The sequence below is a fragment of the Megalopta genalis genome, chromosome 10 (genome assembly GCF_051020955.1).
Source record: "Megalopta genalis isolate 19385.01 chromosome 10, iyMegGena1_principal, whole genome shotgun sequence".
In the NCBI taxonomy this organism is placed as follows: domain Eukaryota; kingdom Metazoa; phylum Arthropoda; class Insecta; order Hymenoptera; family Halictidae; genus Megalopta; species Megalopta genalis.
Window position 1 is genome coordinate 12,215,942 of NC_135022.1, and position 21,004 is coordinate 12,236,945.

The following is a 21,004-nucleotide window of genomic DNA, read 5'->3' on the forward strand; positions in this document are numbered from 1 at the left end:
CCCCCCGTTTCCGGTCGTCATCGAGCGATCTACGAGCGCGACATTGATTTATCCCGATCGGCGCGGCGACGCGCAAATCCGCCAACGTAGCCGGCCATATTTTTTCTGCCAATAACGGCGGCTCATGAATCTTTTATGCCAGACCTCTTTTTTCAATTGCAAACCGTGCCCGATTACGAGTCCTTTTAAAACGATCGTTCCGCCGATAATCGTGATAAGGCGGCTCGCGGATTGCTCGGGTCCGTGAAATAATCCGCGGAATCTCATCCTTATGCGTCGGACGTGTCCCCCTCCCGGCCGTGCTCGAAGGATCTCGACGGATTCCTCTTATCGGATCGCCTCTCTAACGGCATCGATCCGACGATATCGCATTTAGATCATGCCTGCGTAACAAAAATGAAAAAATAAAGCGTATCCGTTGCCTTCATTAATTGCTACCTTGTGCTAACAATGCGATTCGTATGCAATATCATCAAGGTTAACCACAATTTCCCCATTATACTGGCATTTTTACATTTTCGCCGTGCCGCCGTTCTTTTTTTTGTCTCGTTCTATGCGTGACCCATTAACGTGCAAATTACCGGCTACTTTATAGACTTACGTTGCTACTTTGTCTTTCGACATCGCGTATCAACGGCATGCAAAACACTACCCCCCCCCCTCCGGTTTCCTTCAAATACGTGTGATTTTGTTTCAAGTGCCGGCTGCATTATGCCGGCTGGAAATCTAACGGTACGGATGCCTGGCGTAGGCTATACGCGTATCCGTGAAATTGTTGTTATTATTACTAAAAACCTGCTGGTTGACTTCGACCGCGAGCATTTATATAATGGTAATTGCGAATGAATAATCAGAGAGCCTCTTGGCGAGCAAAAAATAGCGACGAAAAATAATGAAAGGATGGTCGCGGCGAGGATGCCTCGACGAGATGACGACTCGTCTCACCTGGCTGCTAAGGAATTTTAGTTTTTGTTGTCGAGAGGACAGCGATGAATGGAACACGCGCCGTGAACTGGAGGAAAGGGTGTAAAAGCCGTAAAAGGTAAAGTGCTGTCGTTTAAAAAGCGTGCTCGTTTAGCTTGACATTCTGAGGGCCGTGAACGAGGCCAAGTATTTTCGGAGGGCGTCGTGCATTTCGTGTTTCCCTGAACGTTGCTGGCTGAAAGAGCAGGTCGGCTGGAAAATGTCAAAAACCGGGCCTCGGACGAAGAATTCCACTGTCCCGTGATATAGTAGACATTTCAGTACCGGGCAAGGCTACACTTCGTCATGGTCGGTACGAGAACCGCGACACTTTTTTACGCTTTATAATGGACGAGGCGTGGCACGGTGATATCTGCTATACGATAGTCTTCGGAGAAGTTGATGGATGCGGTGGTCTCTCGAAAAAAGCAAACGGAGATAATTGGACAAAATGTATTTAATTAAAATGGCAAACGAGTCCGCGCGGCTGTCGACGCGGTTTCTACGAGCGTGACGATCTTCATCGAATTTCCACAACTGAAGAACGATAATAGATTTCATTGTTTCCTCAGAATAACGATTATATTTGTTCGTGTATGTAACGATCGCAATTCGAATTTGGAGTTCGAGCGTGTGTGGCAGCGCCTCGCGACGTCCAATCGGCGAATTCGTTCAAACCACGCTGTTTTATCGATCAATGGTGACCGCTAGGGGGCGGGATAAGGTAGGCAATTCGCGTATCGATTACCAACGATTTATCGATCGCGCGACCCGCCTTTGCGCGTGAATTTCAAACGTCTCGCATATAAGCGTACGTACTACTTTATTCAGTAATATTACGCGCCGAAGTTTCTGTGAATAGTGGAATAGTTCTGTAAATGCGGTGAAATAAGCATTATTAAATACGATTAATATTTTTAATAGGCAATCGATGCCTATGATCGTAAGTAAAAGTAACCTAATATTATCGATCGATCGATTAAACGAAATAAAATGTCTTAACCCAGAAGTAATGCAAAAAGTGTTTCACCGAAATTCAATGTACCTTTGGTATACGAATGAAATAAAATTCGACGCGTTCCCCAAAACTATTTAATTTTTACTTTATCATTCGTGTGAGTTTCGAAAAGAATTGTCGTATAAATTCCAAGTGGGTATGTATGCTGCTGGTAAGAACACTCCAAGACGTCTTTGTACGTCTAGAGATTATGTGTGCGAACATCAATTTACGATACTGGCGAGTATAAAAAGTAACAGTAAATGTGGCAACGACGTAACTAAAGCAAAGGGGATGATTATTTAATTTTTATTCAATCTGGCAGAATAAACCCAATGGTACGACGCATGATAAAGTTAAAATTGCTATTTCAAATTTTATTTAATCTTATTTAATTCGTCTGCAATTATCCGCAATTTAATTTGTCCGCAGTGTCGCTGAAAAAATCGAGCTTGTCGATAAGTTTATCAGCGTACATACAGATTCTTGCGATCGAACCGTTGAATCTTACACCCGTTGTAATAGAATCGGATTTGAATGCAAGACTTTTGCGTAAAGAACGAGGGCAGGTGTTGAAATTGATCCAACCGAGTAGAAGTAAACATTCGATAAAATAGCGAGTCAGCTATTTTTCTTCTGTTCTCCAAAGTGAGACCACTTTATTTATTGAATAGGTTCATTTTTGAATATTTTGAAATCGTGCGGGCGACGGGTGGTAGGGTGTACGTCACTGGGGCCGCTTGGCGGCATCGGCGCGCTCAGCCAGCGGTTGCCATAGCGACCAGCAATCATCTTCCCCCACCAGTTTTCAAACGAGCCCCCTTCTGCGTCAGTCGTTCGCGAGGCCTCGCATGCGACGGGTTGCGCGCAGTTCACCGGCCAGTTTTTTCGGAGTTTCTGTCGCCCCTTTCTTGCTCTCTCACCCCCTGGTCAAGCGGCCCGAAAGCCGGAGACAACGGAGCGCCTCGGAGGCGCTGCCGCGAGTGTACGGTGCGCCAAGAGTAGTTTTCGTCGCGGCGAGGATTCGTACCGTGTTCTCCCTTCTCGTCCTTACGGTCAATAATGAGGGACATGGCGGGCAAGATCGCCGAGTTGAAGTTCGAGGCACCCCTGGCACGCTTCGAGGAGGAAGACACCGCCAGCCTGAAGAACATGAATCTGCTGACAGGTGCGTGAATAACCGTGAGATACTCGCGTAGCCCGTGACGCGCGTGCACAGTGCACACTGCACACGCATACTCGGCTGGCACTCTTGGCGCACACGCTGCGCATCTCCTCTCGCTCCGGTCCGCGTAGCCTCCGGGCCGACGGATCGAAAGTTTATCGCGATGTTCTCGATACGAAAATCGTTTTCTGACGCCGTCACTGCCATAACCGTTCGGTGCCAAAATTACACAAAACCGAGAGTCGCCGTCGCCGGCGTGACAGTCATCCTTCTTTCTGTCTTTCTCTCTCTCCCAGTCTCTCTCTCTCTCTCTCTCTCTCTCAATCTCTTTCTCCATTCCGAGTGTAATCGATCTCTCGAACCGCTTTGAAAGTGGGTGATCCTACTTACGGAGTAATAAAAACGTTTCGAGGACGGTTGTACGCTAGCTGTCGTAGATGTGTATTTACGCGATGCAACAAGGACCGTCTGTCGAACGAGAATTTCGGAGCCGGCGAGGATTCCGCTCGGGCGAATTATAAACATCGATTCTTCGGTGTCCTCGGTGATACAACTTATTTCGGGAGCCAACGCTACGCTGTTATTCGAATCGATTCGGAGAATATTTTCGCTTCTAATGCTAGCTGGCACGAAATTCGGAATAACCTTCTGGACTGATGTGATATTTTCGAAAGAAACGAGTACCTTTAAATAACCCGGATTTCTATGAAACTTTGCATAGAAGAGTTTGTGCAAATATTTGGCATTTTTGTAGCGACCCATATTCCCGTCAAGAGGATGGAAAATCGAGAAAGGAATAGCTGCTACGGAATTTAAGAAAACTTGTATAGAAGTAGGAACAGAGGTTTTTTTCTTTTTGAGGAACACTCAAGATTTCGGAAAATTCAAGATGGCGCCACCGTAACTTATTTCCTTCCGTCGTTTTTAAAAATAATTCTGTCAATCCTTGACCATTCGGTAAGATCTAGGTTATATCTGTGGCTGTAAGGAGAAACGCCACAAATCGCTCGAAAACCTCAAATAAATAAAGCAATTCGAAAATAAAGCATTTAGTGATCACAAAAGTAAATACGTGTGACATACGGCGTCACAGATGTCAGGTTGTCATCTTTCCTCATGAATTGTTATCGAATTAGAAACTGATCGATTAACTTTTTTTTAGCTCCTAATTAACAGTATGTATTCGGTACAGGATTATCTATGTCTAAGGGATAGCAGCCCATACGGGGTATCAGTAATAGGAAATATAGAGCGATTCTTTTTGCTTACATTCATCGGTAAGAGGTTATATAGTTTATACATCTACTTGATCCGTACTGTACTGACAAAAACAAATTTTCCCCTCAGGTTATGAGAATTTTACGTAACAAGTAAAACAGCGCTGTCACGTTCAGAAACATTTCCCCTGATTTGCGTAGAACAATTTACGACAGTTGGATATTTGCATTCGGGTCCTTAATCGAGTAATTACCATTGGCAATCGATAGGTAATGATTAAACTGCTAGTTGAGGCGTCGATGTCACGCTTTCCTCGAGGCCTGGCGCATAAACTAGATACATGTAAACGGAAATTTCGCAACCGAAGGAGCCGTGTTGTGCCCCGGTAGCTGGAACAGGTTTCGCGGGCCCGGGCGAACGCGTGAAACGTATAAAACGCGCGTGCACGCGCACGGTCACGCTCGTTTTGCCGGGCCTTAGAATCAAACGACGAGGGTGGCGTGGCGCATTTAGCCACCATGAAGAGGAGTGACCTTCGGACCGCGACAAAAGGCTACGTCACCCGTACAATTGCCGTCTAACGTGTCGCCCGAGCGAGCCCCGGCTCCAAAGAAACGCGAAGCGTTCGCTCGTTCGTGGAAACAGTGGAACTCCGTCCCGCATTCCGCTTCGGATCCCCATCGGACGAGCCATAATTAATCGGATTATCTTTGCGCACGGAATTCATCGTTCGTCGCAGCCGCGAGATCTTGTTCGACCGTGCAGTGGCATCCTGGGATCTCTCATTGTGACAACAAAACTCCAAATTGCATCTCTGATCATACCGCGGACCTTTATGTAAATCCTCGATAACTATTTGTATAAAAAATAGTGACAGGCAGGCGAATCGTGATTTCACGTTTCGACTGTTACATAAATCTGGATACGGATAAGACGGTAATAGGAGGCTGCGCCTCCTCTGCACACTTTGCCATTACGATAGAACTTTTTCTGCGCTCATTTAATAGCGCGTATTAAACACGAGATTAACAATACTGTTTTGCAGCTGAGGTCGTGCCGTAATAGACGGTCTCGAATAACGGAGGTCTCCGCTCGACTTAGGCGTTCCCGATGCACTTGCGAACTATAATTTGAGGACACTAAAGCAGCGCGCGATCACGGCGTTGACCGATCGTTAAGTTACGTTACGTCACGCACGCGATCGTTTCCTGAAATGGTACAGCAGGCTTTTACCCGCATCTCGGATAACGTTCTTTCGACAGCGTGCCCGATTCCTATCGCTTTTCGCGACATCGTGGATCTCATTGAAATCCGCGTCCCCGGACAGTCGCAGGATCGCGAAAATCTGCGGCTCGGAAAGTAGAGTCTTGTCGTGCCCTTGACACGAGCAGATCCTGCAGGACACGATCCTTGACACGGCATCCGTAATTAGAAGCCACGCGGTGGACTGTTGGCCGTCTCTAGTATCTCTAGCCTTTGCTGGCTCTTCTTTCGAAAGACGTCTCAGCGGCGTGAGACCTTCGGAACCAGAATGGCGGCCGCCAGCCTTCGACGCGTTGACACTAATACGTGGAACAAAAAGATCAATAGAAAAGTCGATCGGAGCCGGGCATTCGATCCTGTCGAAAACATACGATCTGCTACGCTAAACCGATGCCCACGCTAAAGTTCGATCCGCAGTTTATGTAATTGATAACGGAGCCCAGCCGGCGACAGCGGATGTAATTAATACTAGCCGCGTTCTCCTTGTTGAATGCGCGAAATCTCCCCGCGGACTGTCTCGCTCGATGCGTTCCATGAGATACGGCACTGTGTACAATGTACGGCAAACGGTGACCCATCTTCCGCCGTTCCGTCTCTCCTCTCTTCTCTCGCCGTCGAGCTCTCACGTGTTTACTCTGGGATACGCTGGAAACGGTGACTAGTACCCACTCGTGTGTCACTCGAATTTAGTTGGTTCTTCTCGGCGGAGAACAAGGGTGGAGCTCTTTGCTACTGGTTACAACGAGGCACTAAAAATATGTTACTGCCTACGGTACATCAAAAATTTATTGTTTATGCTTCCGAGAAAGACGTCCGAATGTTGTGTCCGCTTTAGCAGCGATACCGATCGCATGCACAGATGGTTTGCTCGACGCGTTGACTAACGCGTGACTCAGAGGCGAGCCCCGCGGTTGTTTGTCCAAATTTACAGATTCAATTCTGCGCTGTCGCGTTAAGTTTGCAAAATCTAGCTAGGCGAAATGCGAAATGCAAACAGACAGATATAGCAACGGCTATGACAAATCTTTCTGTGTTCTATAGAAAGAAGACGCGGAGGCTCGGCCTCTCAACCGTTTAACTTTCCGGATGCGAATTGTTGAGGGGTTCTGATTGTATCTTTCTCTGCTCCATAGAACAATTGCTGGACGCCAGTTTGGATGATAACTACGGGGAGAACTGCAACGCGAACGAGCCGCCGGCGACCCATGAAAATGGCACCGATACCCTACACGAGGGGACGTTCAGCCCCTTTAGCGGCAGTCTCGAGGACCTTGTTAATACCTTCGACGAGAAGATAACATCCTGCTTCCGCGATTACGGCACGGATGTCGAGTCTCTAGCACCTGTCCAAGTGCGGACACAGGAGGAGATCATGAACGAGTGCCAGTAAGTTCCTCTCTCTAGGACTCTAGACCTGCTTACTGGGTTTAAGGAACGCACGAAACAGACCGAGGACACGCCTGGCCCACGTGATTCGCTTTATATCAATAGCGAGTAATCAGTCGATTGACGCGCCTTCGTCGAAATCATTTCTTATCTCCGGTTTGACGCATTCAAGCTCCGAGCATTGTCACCCTTGGACGTACAAGTGGCCCTCGAACAATGATAGAAATCGACTTGCTGTACGAAACACAATTTCTGTACATACGTCATTTTTTTTAAAGTCGTGAAAACATGGATTTACTCATCTTTCGGGCAATTCTTCGTCACCGGTCATTTTAACCGTTTGCATCATATTCGTGCTCTTGTGTTACCTGACAGAAGCTCGGATCTTTAAATCGCAAAGCAGAATTTTCACTTGCGTGTTAATAACATTCAAACGGCCTGATTTGACTTCGCCCGAGGAATGCTTTAATTTCGCATAGAAAAAACCGCAAGTCAGTTACAGCGGTTACACTACCGCGTTACACGAGGATTGCCAGCGTGTTACGTTCGAACTTGCGTAGACGCGAGACTGCGGACAAACAGGTGTAGCTGGCAGCGAATGTGCCATCAGGTTCCGCGAAAGTTACCTTGGGCAATCGGTGTCCCGTAAGTCTCGACAGGGCCAAAGGGGGAAAACGACGGTGGAAAAAAAGGAGGAATGCACGAGCGATAATTACGTCGATGCGTGCGCACGACCGAGATGTTGTCCGTGATCCTTGGGTCACGCGATTCCCCGGGTACAGTTATACCGGTTCACGGTTCAAAAATGATGCATAAACGCGCGTCATCGTCGTCGGCACTCGCAAACAAATAGGCGATCGTTACACCCGTTTATCGCGTTGAAATTGTCACGGTTCACCTTGAGATATCCATTACGGTGGATCGCCGCGGCGAAATGATAGGCGGCGAAGCAACCTGACGAGAGCGGAAGCAATCGTTTATGGAAGATCGCCGTTATATTATTCGCGCGCGCGATAGAGAATGGTAATTACCAATCGCTACGGATGCTCCAATGACATAATTCAGGGTATGCAGGCGTGCCGTTCCGCTGCGTCTGGATGCGTGCCGCTTTTACGATCACACGCCGGATTTATCGTTCCCTATAAAAACACGCAAAAACTCGCGTGAGATTACGCCTTTCGCCGGCAACCAGCCGGCTGTTTACCACATAATATATCCTGTTCGGGTAATAGTCGTGTTAACGCTTTCTTCGGCGACTTGTTAGGACGCGCGCGCGCGGAGCAGTTTCACTGGATGCACCGGTTCGACCAATATCGCGGAACGATAACTCGGCCGCTGTTATTAAAGCTTATTGGCTCGATGCACGCGCTCGAATTGCGCGTGGCGGGCACGTGGATGGGAGGTATGGGAACACAACCAGCGTTCATTTATGGATGCACCCGTGCAACTTGTTTCAAAGCGGCCTCCCATCACGCCGCGAAAGGGATCCTCGGAGCGTAGAGGACCGTTCGTAGAATCATTTGCAATTCTTCGCGTCCTCGCGGTTCGGATCGGTTTTGAAAACGAATCGCAACGTACTTGCACCGTCGAGCCGTAAACGATCGAGTCATCCTTGGAAAGTTTTCTATAATTCTCTGGTCTAGCTGTTGTTCCCCGCCGCGTCGAATCGAAATCACTGCTGAAAATATCACGCGAGCCGAGCGAGTGGCACAGTTTTCTCCTTTTCTTGGCGGCCGGAGCGAAAGCAAAACACGGTAGCCCCCGCAGCGCATATCCACGCTCGTACATGCATACGGCACCCCATTTTATTGGGAATCGTTGGACGATTCGTTGGGGTGCTAGGGGACGATGTGGTGGCCGCAGAGCCGGATCCTCGGGATCACGGTATCGATTTTCCGACTGAAAAGTGTGCCGCCATGAGTACTCTCTACATGACGTTTGCGCCGCGTGCTGCAGCTTTCTCTCCGCGGCGTGGACAACGCGCCAAAACAAGAGAGAACTGTCCGCTAATTAAATCGTCGACTCGCTCCGAATGCGCCTCGTTTTTCAATGGAACCCGATGTTCCGGATCGCTCGAAATAATGGCCATTGTAACGGCGATTATTCGAGAACGATCAGCCGGACGGACACAATGGTGCTTCGCGAGTCGGCGAGCAAGGTGTATTCCCGAGGAGCACTCGCGAGGAAACGGCAGACGGTTCCGCCCGAGAAATCCGGAATGGTCGCAGGTGGACGATCGCTCGACCGTGGCGGGAAGTCGAAATTCTCGTGGCCCTGGGTCGAAGGGACCGGGCAAATGTTTGCGGAGGAACGAACGGTGTCCATTGTGATCGTCGTCGCAGGTGTCCGGACGAATTGCTCCTCCGAACGGCGCAGGTGAAGCCCAGCGAACCGCATAATTGTATGTTCTTCGGCGTAGAGTATAACTCGGCGGGGCTCTTAAACTCGTTTGAACTTCATTGTCCACCGCCGTGCATAATTCCTTTGAAGCCACGCACTCCCGCAAAATCCGTCTGGCCTTTAATCCAGCCAATTGGCTGCACAGGCTTGCGCAAAATAAAACAAGGAAACGGCCGATTTAAAAAGCCATTGTTCCAAGAATATTTTCTTGCCGTGGCGCGCAGCACCGGTAGTGCTTCGGGTCTCGCCGCGAACCCGGCTCGCTATCCCACATGCAGAAGCGACAATTTCAGCGACTTTTCCACCGACGAAATGCGATCTCAGCGATTTTCGACTCGGCGAGGCATTGCTTAAACTTTAAACGGTCACGCGAGGTCCCCGGAGATTTAACGGGCACGGATTGCATCGAGCGACGAGCTCGCGAGGATCGAGGCCACGCCCCTGCTTAGGGCGTTCCGCGCACAGGACTGTTCTAATCAACGGAGAAAAATTCGGGGAGAGTTGTCGAGATCTTCGGCGTTCGATTTTTAACGGGCGCGAGCTAGCCGCGGACACAGGTTGCCCTCTGGGACACCAGCCCGGGGCTCCGCTGAGATGGAGAGCAACGAGGCCACGCCCACTTAGAACGTTGTACAAAGAGAAAACAAGACAAACAGTTCTCGGCTTTTTCCTCCGCCACGAGGCGTTGGTCCAGGGTAATCTTAGACGCTCGCAAACGGCAAGCTGCCCCGCGGGACTCTGCCGTGACTTCGCCGAAATCGAGAGGAAAGTGCACCCGGGGCGTTCTACACGGAGAAAACGGACGGTGCCTTTGCTCGAAGCGCTCCGCCCCTTCGGGGCAATGCACATAAAATCTGCGTGCCGCGTTCCCGAATCGCGCGACGCGAACCCGAGAAAAAAAAAGAAGCCGTTGTTTCGCAAGATGAAGAGAGCGCGGGACCCGTGGAGCAATATTCGCATCCGCCCGGGGTCTTGCAGCTTACGGTGTCGTAAAAATCGAGCGTGGCACGGCGCCGACCGTTGCCACGTATTTTCGCAACCTGCCAAGGATCCGCTCGCGTCAGGATCCAACGGTTGCGTAACGTTCGCGGCGGCGGTTTGATCTTTGGCATGAGATCGAGGTCCGCGCCGAAAGAGAGCGAGGCCCCGCCGCGAGAAGTCGGGAGGTCAGCGTCCGACGTTCGCGGAAACGACACGTGCTGTTGCACGTGTCTCGCTCTCGGTATCGCTCCGGCGTTTTCGTACACGCGTGCGGATCCGTGCGCGCACACGGCTCCCGAAAGAATAGGAGAGCCGTTCGTAATCCAATTTGTCGCGAGCCGTAGAGCCTCTTTCACGGCGGATCGGCGTCGGCTTTTCGACGAATGAAATCTCGGGGTCAAACGAGGCCGTATTCGGCGTTCCTCGACGCTGGCCTAGCCCGGTTCGGCTCTTCTCGCTCTCCTCTCCTCTCCTCTCCTCTCCTCTCCTCTCCTCTCCTCTCCTCTCCTCTCCCTACGAAACACAGTAGCTCTCCGGCGGCTCTCTTTTCACTCCCGCGATCCGAAAGACTTTCTCGCCCCGCGGCGCCCAGCTTCCCCTCTTTTCTGTCTCCTCCGCCTCCTCTTCTTCTTTTCCTTCCTTTTCGTCGCCCCTTTTTCTCTCGGGCCGAAGCCCATTCGGGGCCGTGCATGCACGCGCACGCGACTCTTCTGTCGCCAGGGTGATCGTCGTGTGGCCGCGCCTCGAAACCCGTGGCACCGCTCGTTACCCGAGATTCGATTCAGAGAACGTTACAGCCTGCGCCGAGCACGTTCGTTCTGAGCTAATCAGCGCGACGGCGGTGTTGCTTTCCATCCAGATTCGGTCGTCTCCGAAGCCGCGTATTAACGTTACGACGCGGAGAAACGCAGGTGCCGAGACGAGATCATCGTCGCCTTTGAGATCTCGTTCGAAGGCGAACCAATTACGGCGGATTATGTACATCGGAATCGTTGCGTTAGAGATTCTGCCGTGGACGCGAAAGTAGGGTGAACCTTTTTCATTACTTCGGCCATTGTAGTTTGAACATGGAAATTGCACAATTGGCTAGAGAATGTTTTCCACGTAAATTCTCTCACGTAAAGCGTCCGGCGCTGGGAAACCGCAAAGGACTTAGGTTGCGACCTAGTATGAAAAAACTACGTCAACTAAAATATCCGTACGTTAATACACGCGCGACCCGTAGCATTTGCCTTCCGATACTTTGCGGAGCGTTGCGGGTCGCGTTGGAACAGAAAGACAGCGAACAGCTACGATGATACACGGTGGGCGATAGGTCGCGGATCGAATCGCGGTTTCCGCGAATCGGATTCTAGTCCCTTTAACCCGAAGCCATGAACCCGAGCGCGTCTAGCCGCCAGCCCGGCGGCGGACTGCAGGGGTGTATCAACCGTCTATAGCTAGAGCTAGGATAAAGCGTATCGTAAGTAGGTTCGAACCTGACCGGATAGTTCGGAACAAGTTCGTCGGGAAAGAAAAGAGCATTACGTAGAATCGAGCCATTCGCGAGCACTTGCTCCGATCGGAAATGAATTTCGAAGTTCGCGTTGAACTTGATTCCATCTCCACGGGCTGTAACCACGGTGCAGGCTCAACAATCGCAGCGTGGAATCGCGGCACGCTGCTCGTGCGGATTAATCGCAGCGCAGCGAGATGAACAATCGGGACGTGGAGGAGCGGCGCGGCAGCGAAACGATCTCGCGGAGCGCGGAGAGCTCGGGATAGAATAAAATCGGCCCCCGGAACGATCGATCGCGCCCGATCCCGGCTAGCCAGCCCTGGCAAAGAAATCGTGCGTGATCGAATCGGCGAAGGGGCATGAAAATTTGATCTCTGTGTTTTGTTCCGTCGTTCGTATCGAGCCACCCTCTCCGGATGGACAAACGTCAATAAAGCCGCGCACGCGCCGCACACGGCCTAGCCACCGTCACGATTCTCCTCGGGCTATCGCGTTTTTGTGTCCCGTTTCCTCGGGCAAACGTTTTACTTTTCTCCCCGTTTCCCTTCGTTCCTAAAGGCCGGCCGATATCGCGTTTCCCAGAAGCGATTTTTCCATCGCGCAACGACCGCATCAATTATACCGCGCTTCTCGTTGCGCCATTAACTCACTCTTTGCTTCTATTCAACAGATCTCACGTCCATCCTGCCGTCCACGCTCGTAGAATGCCTTGGACTCGCCAGGACGAAGCGGTTCCTGCACGATCCTCCTCCTCCTACTTCTCTTCTTCCTCCCGCAACAGTTGCACAACGACAGATTTTTACGAGGATATTGTTTTCCCCTTACATGCTGTGTGTCGCCGTTACGCAACGGAACAACGTACGAGGCACGGTCGCGGATCATTGAACCGGACGATGAATTAATCAGCGGATACTCTTTCCCCAGAATCGAATTTCCCCGCGCTTTTCGCAGATTCCGATCGCTCGAGGACAAGCGCGGGCCGAAACAATGGCGCGCGGCCACCGAATCAATTAAACGAACGTTTTGCGAAACCCGGCTCTGGTTTCTGGTCGAACTGATTGCTAGAATACGATAGGGGATAATAAAACTGCACCGCTCCTCGAAAGCCTCTGAATATATATTTAGCTACGGTTGCAGCGAATTGTTTCGCATCGGTCCCTCGATGTGCAGCGACATCGATATCGTTGAAGCGGTTCGGTTTCTATGTCCACCGGCACCGGGAAACTTTTCGGAATACATACATCGAAGTACATAATCAGAGTGGCGTAAGGATTTCGGAAATCTCAGATATTTCTACGTTTCCCCTGCGATATCGTACGATTCGTTCGCGTCCATCCGGCGTGCGCGCTAATTGCTCCGTTTCATTCCGGCATCGCCGTATCGGTGCATCAACGGAATTACCAAACGCGCGAAAAAATCCTGCTCATCGACGTATAATTGTATCCGGGTAACGTTTGCGTAAACATAGGCGTGCTTTTTTATTTATACGTCTTCTATCTTTGGAGCGTATCGATTCGAGACGTTACGGAGGCGACGATGATTCTCTCTCGGCCGCAACCGGTGACCGGCCGTGATGTTTAGCTGTTCGCGTTTCGATGCCTGATGCCCGATGCCCGATGCAACCGTGGCATGCCACCGCGGCTGGGATGAAGTCACTGCTTTAATGCACTTAACATTAATGAGAAACTCAAGTGGGTCGAATTGACCTCCATTTGTTAATCCGACACCATCGACCGGGACCGGCCTAGGTACTGTAGGTATTGTCGCTCTGCCGCGCGTGCAAAAACTTCGCGTCGCTTTTATTTCCGCGGTTGGCTACGCCAGCGTCCGCCGCGGGCCAAAAGGAAACGAACCATCGGTTTAATCAACGGGGATCGCTGGCGGAAAGAATTCGAGGGCTCGCGCGCGATGAGAACATCACGGGGTCGTCGTTCATTAAACTTGATTAAGAGAGGGTGCACGCGTCTGCGAGCTGAGCGACGAATTGCGCGACGAGGACGTTGCTCTTGCGCTCGTCGAAAGCGAAAACTCGACGAGCAAACGCGGAGAAAATCGATGCAAAGATCTTTGCATGTTTTTGAGTCGTTCGTTCATCGCGAACGGACCGGGCCTGCGACACGACTACTCGGAAACCTCAAGATTTCTCCTTGAAGACGGTTCAGGGTGCTCTGGTCTCTACCGAGTCGGAAAAACGTTGATTACACATGTTTCTTCCGTTAATAAAAATAAGCGGCTACTGTAGAAGTTCGAATAGCATAATGCTCGATATTTTCGCACGACAGCGTGCACCGTGCTTAGGAATGCGCCTCGGAACTGTGTCAAATCGCGAACAATTTGCCGGCTGGAAGGAAACGTTCCCAGCGACTGTTTAGCGCACAGGCGAAAAACTGCTCGATTGAATCGGCTCTAAAAATACCGACGCAGTGCGCTGCGGAATAGCGTGTTGCCGGTGCGATTACGCGCGTTATGCAATTGGAATTGTTTACAAATCGGTGGCACGAGAAAGGGCCATTGATCGAGAGTCGTTCACGGGCACCGGCGTAACGTCGATTCGTACGAACACGTTCATTTCCTTAGAACGGCCCGCCTATTGTTATCGGGCCACGTTGCTCTCCGGTTTGTGGCCGGATCGAAGTGTGCGACTCTTCCCGCGCGCCTGCACACGACCTTACGCTCCTATACGTACACATGTTCAGGAAACGCCTACGAGAAGAGTGATTCACACGCTATCCCAGAAAACGAACACTTAGCAGAACGTCTGTCGCCGTCACGCGGGATCTTATCTACTCGCAGCAATTTAACTCGCTCGGGAATCTTCCGTTTCCCTCCCGAATCAAAATTCTAATCTCTCTTATCGAACGACCCACGCGAAAATCTGCCAGCACAATCTTCGTCCTGCGCTGATAGTTCGAGCTATATTCACTGTTGTATCGAATGAGACGAATCTTTCGTCTATCGGCGCAAGCTCTATGTATACCGCGCACTGTCGGGTACCAATGGGACCCACCGCTCGACCTCGAGAACGCGTTGAAGAACGCCTGAACTCGTCGCGAGCGACCGCTTTCAATTATCGCAGGACTCGCGGTTTATTTCGGGCGGCGTGTCCACCGTAGAAATAAAAAATCGAAATGTTTCAGCCGGCGAATTCTGCGAAACTGTCCGTTCCGGCGCGAGTGTACGCTCGGTCGATTCGATTCGTGGTTTGAAAACGTCGGAGGAAAATTTAGCGAGAGAGAGGATATGAGTCAGCTAGAGCGTGATGGATCTGCATAACTAATAACAACGCCCGATCAAGTGCGCATCCTCGGGGGAGAAAGAATCGTTCGTGCGAGGGCCGGGATTTTACGATAATTAGGGAATCGAGCACTATCTCGTTCGAAATTTTAATTGCACCGAAACGTGTACAATCCTTACGTAAAATAATTATTAGGTCCCAATAGTAATAATTCATAATTTAATCAAAAATATTCCGCACAATACTATCTACTCATATCGTTAATTTGCTCGTTGTTCGTGATGTTAAGAGACTGTACGATCTTGCAGAATGTGGTGGACGATAACCGGCACCTTCGGAAACATACTACCGATCGACTGGAGCAAATCGTACGCGAGGAAAATGCACATGCCCGCGTTGAATCTAAACGAGGCCCCACTATCGAACGACAGGTAAGCTCTTCTCTTTGTCAACGTTTCTTTCTTTCATTGTCATCCTTTTGCCGCTTTCATGTTTCATACGAAGCACGCGAAAATCGAATGTATACCAAAGGTATACATGGTGCCTAGACGCGATTAATGTTTGTCAATCGGTCGCTTTCCTTTTGTTTGCTTTAGACAAGAACTAGAAGATTTAAGTAGCGAAGACGAGGCGGTTGCGACTGATTTGGACATGCATGCTTTGATCTTGTCCAGCAGCATCGACACGCACAGCCCCGAGGAACAACTCAAGACTGCGGAAGAGGTACTTCGCGAGATAGACGACATAATGCAGGCAAGTTAATTTGTCTCCGCAGAAATGCATATGCTACAATAATTCTGCATACTCGGATTTACGAGTACTTCTTTCGACCACTGTGCATCATTTCTTCGTTTACCCGTGGTCCAAAGATTGATGATGTTTCGTTTTGTAGGAGAGTCCATCGATGGAGCGATCGCCGGACTCGGATGGTTCGTTATTGGACAGCGACGAAGCCCTGGAACGGAGCAGAGAAGTTCTCGGCTCGCCGCTACACGAGAAAAGTATACATATTTCCATCGAGACCGATCTGAAACAATAAACAAGCCCTGACTATGGCGCCTGCTAATAAGAATCGCGATGTGTTTGTTTTAGAGTTAAAACAACTGAGCTCCAGTCAACTGACCGAGCTCCTCGGCGAGATGGAGTCGCTGGTGGGAGCCCTCAGCGAAACGCTGATCGCGGAACTTGCGCTGAGGGACGAATTAGAATACGAGAAGGAACTAAAGAATCAGTTCATCTCGTTGCTACTCGCCGTACAAAACCGACGTAGACAGCACCATGTGACAAAGAAAAGAAATCAAATGCAAAATGGTACTAGTCCGTTGCCGCAACACAGATCCTTTCAAGAGTCTAAGGTAATGATGCCAATTCATCCTCATCGATGAAACATCCTTTTAATGAAAATGCGATAACGCCCGATCCTCTTCTTTTAGTATTTAACGACTGTAATCCCGTACCATACGGATAGTGGTCCTCCAGACAACCAAGCGTTACAAGTTCTGATAAAAAGTAAGTATTTGTCGGTAAATAAATTTTTGTTCATTAATTTGACACATAATTTCTTGAGAAGACACGATTAATGTAACATCTGTTGCAGTACTAAAAGCAATTAACGAAGATAGTCCAACCGTACCTACTTTATTAACGGATTATATTCTCAAAGGTATAATAAAATTTTTAATCCGCAATTATCTAACTGAGTTAGGAATATATGTTATAATCCTCCTTTTTTCAGTTCTCTGTCCCACTTAGTGAGAATATCGCAAGTCTCACGGGAAGGTCGATGGAACACCAGGAAGAAAGATATTAAGATATTGAAAAATACAAATTTGCTCTCTTCTTCTTGCCAGTACGCTTCAGCCGTTGTTGTGCCGCATATACTTGCGTTAAGGCAGGTGATTTTTCGCTTCTGAGTTGTGTCTCGAATTACACTCTCTCTATTGATTGTAGATCGTAGGTAGGGTCCCGTGACACTCGTATCTAGTCTTACTTTATATATTATAATGTGTATATTGATTTTACATAAGGTACAGTTCCGATAATCTATGTATTGCGCTCTACGGAATACCTCTTGTCGTATACATGAATTATAAAATGCGATTCTTCATTTTTATATACGTCATCATGGATTTCTCGCGACGATTCGGTTTTTTGTAATTTTTTGTACATAAAGATTTTATCGAAGTATGTGTGAGCAAAGTTTACTATATCACCGAGAATACTTATATATTTATCTAGAGAAACATACCAAATAATATGTAGATCGCTCTCGGCCGAGGAGAGAAAAAGAGAAAGAGAGAAAGAAGCATTAATAAGCTTACGGATTTAGTGCGTATCGTTGTAACACCCGTATCTATCAAAAGTTACACTAATTAATAACATTGACGCGCAAAAATACATTGCATCCCGTTAATCGAATCATACCTTCACAGATGTGTACTTTACTTGACAAAACTGTTAAACGACTGTGCGCAAAGCTGGCATTAAACGTTCTCTCGTATGCAGCGACACAGTTGTCCCGATGCATTGTGCATATAGTAGAAATACTGTGTTTGTTGAAATAAAGAAATAAATCGGACAATCTTACCATTCAAAAGAATACTCCTTATCCGTATTCAATATAATTTTTGTTCTACAGTCAATTACATTATCTTTTCCTCGAAGTAAGTCTTCGACGATCTCGACTATAATCTCGTATCACAAAAGATCCCGTACAGTAGAGATTCTCTTATTCGAAAATTTATTTTTGTAATACACTGATACCAAAACAATGTGATTTCTAAATATTTCATTCAGGTTCTTTACTAGGCGATAACGTACTTAAGTAATACAATGATTAGATAATAGAACGTTTGGATATCAAAATATTGTAAAAATAAATGTTCGGATAAGAGAGTTTCTATTGTACGTATGTTCTACTACATGATGCCTAAAAAAGCATATTATTCCATTCAAATGAACATGGTTGATAAAAAAAACATTGAGAATCAATCGTATACCCCTTGATAGTATATAAAGTTAGTCTCACATATTTTCCCTATCCCTAATACGAGCAGCCAAGTTTCCCAGGTAGTCTGTTTTAGGGGCATTAGCTTGTACGATGATCGAAACAATTACATTTTGAACTTCTGTAACTTTAGTAACATAATTTGTGCAATAGTTTATCTAGACTCATTTTGAAGAGTGAAATCTTTCTTTTCTAACTACGATGCAAGTTTTTCCAAAGACCTTTTTATATTAAAAAATAAAGCAAAAAACTAAAGTAGGTTCTTATGTTTTTTGAAAATTCTACATATGTATACATACATACATATGTGCTGACTACTGACATAACCGGGTCACATGAATCGACACATATTATTATTACCACAGGTGTATTATATTTTACTTCTGAACATTATTCTATAATAAAAACCCGATCTTATTTATAGTGTTTGCTCGTGTTGTACGAGTACATGTAATTATAGATGAATCTTAGAAAACCTCTAAATTTAGTGGTTGCACTGGTATCAGTGTGACTAGGGTAACAAACAAACAGGTGAAAATAATCAGAAAATCATTGTTTTATAAATTGATTGTAATATAAATACTGGAAGAAAAGGTATGCACTTAATGTGTTCAATTATCATAATTTTCCTTTAACAAATATAATAATCCCAAAAATGTACATGTTCTTTTCCTACGCAAAAGCTAACCTATAGATTCCACATAATATTATATTTACATTTGTGACAATTAACCTTTACTAACTAATCACAATTAAATTACACAGATGAATGGAAAAAAGCCTACACTTCGATCGTTAACCAAGACAGCAGTTATTGGAGTTATCTTCGTTGCAGGTACCAAGTACCTGTTAACAGAGGTATATCAATGGCGACTCCGAAGGACAAAGATTTTTAAAAGGATAGACGAAGTTCTTCGTAGTAATGAAAAAGTTATGCAACACTTAGGAGAGCCAATAAAACATGGACATATGACATTTTCTGATCTTGAGGAGGAAAGCATTAGAAAATTTTCATTTCCTGTGACTGGATCTAATACTAAGGGCAAAGTAAATGGCATATATTTAATAGATAAGGAGTTCGAAACTATAATGTCAAAGTTAGAAATTCAATTTTCTGACAAGCTTTTTACGCTTTATGAGAACAAAGAGTTAAAACAATGAAGTACATTGTTACTTTTTGTTTCTGTGTTATGTTTTTGTGGTACTGCTTAAAAGTATACAAAAGCTTGATAGTGTACAAGTTAAAATCCAGAGAAAACATGGTAGAGTAATTATATTTAGAACTTATGAATACAATATGAATAAAGGTAACTAAATTATTATCTAAATGTTTGTAAAGGCATATCGGTAATTCCCTCTGGAACCTTGAGGCCTCTCCTAGTATAGCCAAAACTGGCTTGTATAACATGTAGAGCAGCTTCGACGGTGAGGTTTACATCACGCGAATTACCAATTTGAGGATTTACTTCTACGAGATCTACTGCATTCAATCTGCGAGTCCTATACAATTCTTCCATTAGATGGACAGCTTCCCTGAGGGTCAATCCTCCACGCACTAAAATTATAAAATCACCATTAAATGTCCTTAGATATTAATAAAAGAGAGAATTTCATTTACCAAGTGTTCCTGTACTTGGTGCTTCCAAAGGATCAAGAGAGTCAATATCAAAACTAACATGTAATGACTTTGAATCATTCGGATCTATCTTTTTTATTGCCATATTAACAACATCATGAATTCCTAAACAGGAAATGTAAATCAGTTAATACTCATTACGTACATGCACATCAAGTTTCAGATATTACCGTATCGTTCAACATCTTCCATGCCGAAAGCAGTAATTCCGAATTTTTCAATAACTAATCTTTCATAGCGATCTACAGACCTCAATCCAATGTAAGCTACATTTCGTATAGACAGCCTGAAACATTATTGTATTTTTCAAATTAACAATTGTAATTTTGTTCATAAATCAACAAATTCCAGTAGATAAGGTGTTAAAGATGCGAATATTTAGAAAAATTACATTGGTTGTTGCCAATCCATGCCTGGAAGATGTGGCCAATAATCTGATAATTCAGAAGTTAATAATGCTACGGGCATTCCATGAACATTTCCACTTTCACTGGTTTTATTGGTATTGAGATCGGCGTGAGCATCGACCCATATTACACCTACATCTTTCTTCACCTTTGAACACATAATAAATGTTAATTTCTAATCTTAAAAGATGATGCCCTTCATACTGTACCTTCACATGACCATCTATAGTCCCAATTCCCACACTGTGATCACCTCCAATTGTTAACACTTGGCGACCATCTCTCAAAACTTTTTGTACTTCTTCAGATAGACAATTAGTGCAACCAGCAACATCGCCCAAATGCGACATATTATTCACACCTAGCACATCTTTCGTTTCGTATAAAACGTTGCCATAATCTTTCACGTCTAAACCTAATTTCATTTTATATTTTAAATAATAGAATTTAATTGACGTTGATGGAACTATAAGTTGTCACGAGCGAATCGAATGGTTACCTAGAAATTGTAACTCTTGTACCAATCCGGCTGCTCTAATCGCTTGAGGACCGTCCGCTACACCTTTCTTGCGCTGTATAATTAATTTAATAAGCAAACACACATTGTAAAAATAATTTCACACTGTATTACCTGTCCTTTTTCAAACGGTACACCGATTATTCCAATTTTGCTGTAATAACGAACACTAAATCTAAGAGCCACGTTTTGTATTTTAGTTAACATATTGGTTTCGCCTCTCTTATTTCAATTTATGATCAAAAATGCTGCTACTACTCATTGACCTATAACCCCGAATGTTGCAACGCAGATAACGTAAGAAATTTGTGGTCTACAAACGATACCACAA

The 21,004-nt window shown here is 46.6% G+C and overlaps 2 protein-coding genes and 1 long non-coding RNA gene across 3 annotated transcripts; 1 reads left to right on the forward strand and 2 right to left on the reverse strand.

Annotated features, from left to right (window-relative positions):
• Positions 1–2,586: 2,586 nt before the first annotated feature.
• Positions 2,587–6,760, reverse strand: LOC143260124 (uncharacterized). Its single transcript, XR_013034227.1, has 2 exons — positions 5,978–6,760; positions 2,587–5,905 (listed from the first exon to the last, which is right to left on the reverse strand). It is a non-coding gene; the product is annotated as an uncharacterized LOC143260124 (long non-coding RNA).
• On the forward strand, positions 2,764–17,687 carry Unc-76 (fasciculation and elongation protein Unc-76). Its single transcript, XM_033469624.2, has 9 exons — positions 2,764–3,128; positions 6,740–6,992; positions 15,415–15,537; positions 15,703–15,859; positions 15,999–16,107; positions 16,199–16,461; positions 16,540–16,615; positions 16,704–16,769; positions 16,842–17,687. The coding sequence occupies exons 1-9, from the start codon at positions 3,023–3,025 to the stop codon at positions 16,856–16,858; spliced, it is 1,170 nt and encodes a 389-aa protein (XP_033325515.1). The 5' UTR covers positions 2,764–3,022; the 3' UTR covers positions 16,859–17,687.
• A 1,682-nt stretch (positions 17,688–19,369) lies between these two features.
• Positions 19,370–20,921, reverse strand: arg (arginase). The gene is made up of 7 exons (XM_033469628.2): positions 20,788–20,921; positions 20,656–20,728; positions 20,366–20,571; positions 20,141–20,304; positions 19,920–20,035; positions 19,732–19,854; positions 19,370–19,668 (listed from the first exon to the last, which is right to left on the reverse strand). The coding sequence occupies exons 1-7, from the start codon at positions 20,878–20,880 to the stop codon at positions 19,433–19,435; spliced, it is 1,011 nt and encodes a 336-aa protein (XP_033325519.2). The 5' UTR covers positions 20,881–20,921; the 3' UTR covers positions 19,370–19,432.
• Positions 20,922–21,004: the final 83 nt, after the last annotated feature.

Bases quoted from the DNA above. Each gene is read 5' to 3' on its own strand.
- Unc-76 (XM_033469624.2), top strand. From the start codon at position 3,023: ATGAGGGACATGGCGGGCAAGATCGCCGAGTTGAAGTTCGAGGCACCC. The intron at 15,538-15,702 runs GTAAGCTCTTCT...TGTTTGCTTTAG, and splicing joins GCCCCACTATCGAACGACAG to ACAAGAACTAGAAGATTTAA. The intron at 15,860-15,998 runs GCAAGTTAATTT...TTCGTTTTGTAG, and splicing joins AGATAGACGACATAATGCAG to GAGAGTCCATCGATGGAGCG.
- arg (XM_033469628.2), bottom strand. From the start codon at position 20,880: ATGTTAACTAAAATACAAAACGTGGCTCTTAGATTTAGTGTTCGTTAT. The intron at 20,729-20,787 runs GTAATACAGTGT...TTAATTATACAG, and splicing joins TACCGTTTGAAAAAGGACAG to CGCAAGAAAGGTGTAGCGGA. The intron at 19,669-19,731 runs GTAAATGAAATT...TTATAATTTTAG, and splicing joins ACCAAGTACAGGAACACTTG to TGCGTGGAGGATTGACCCTC.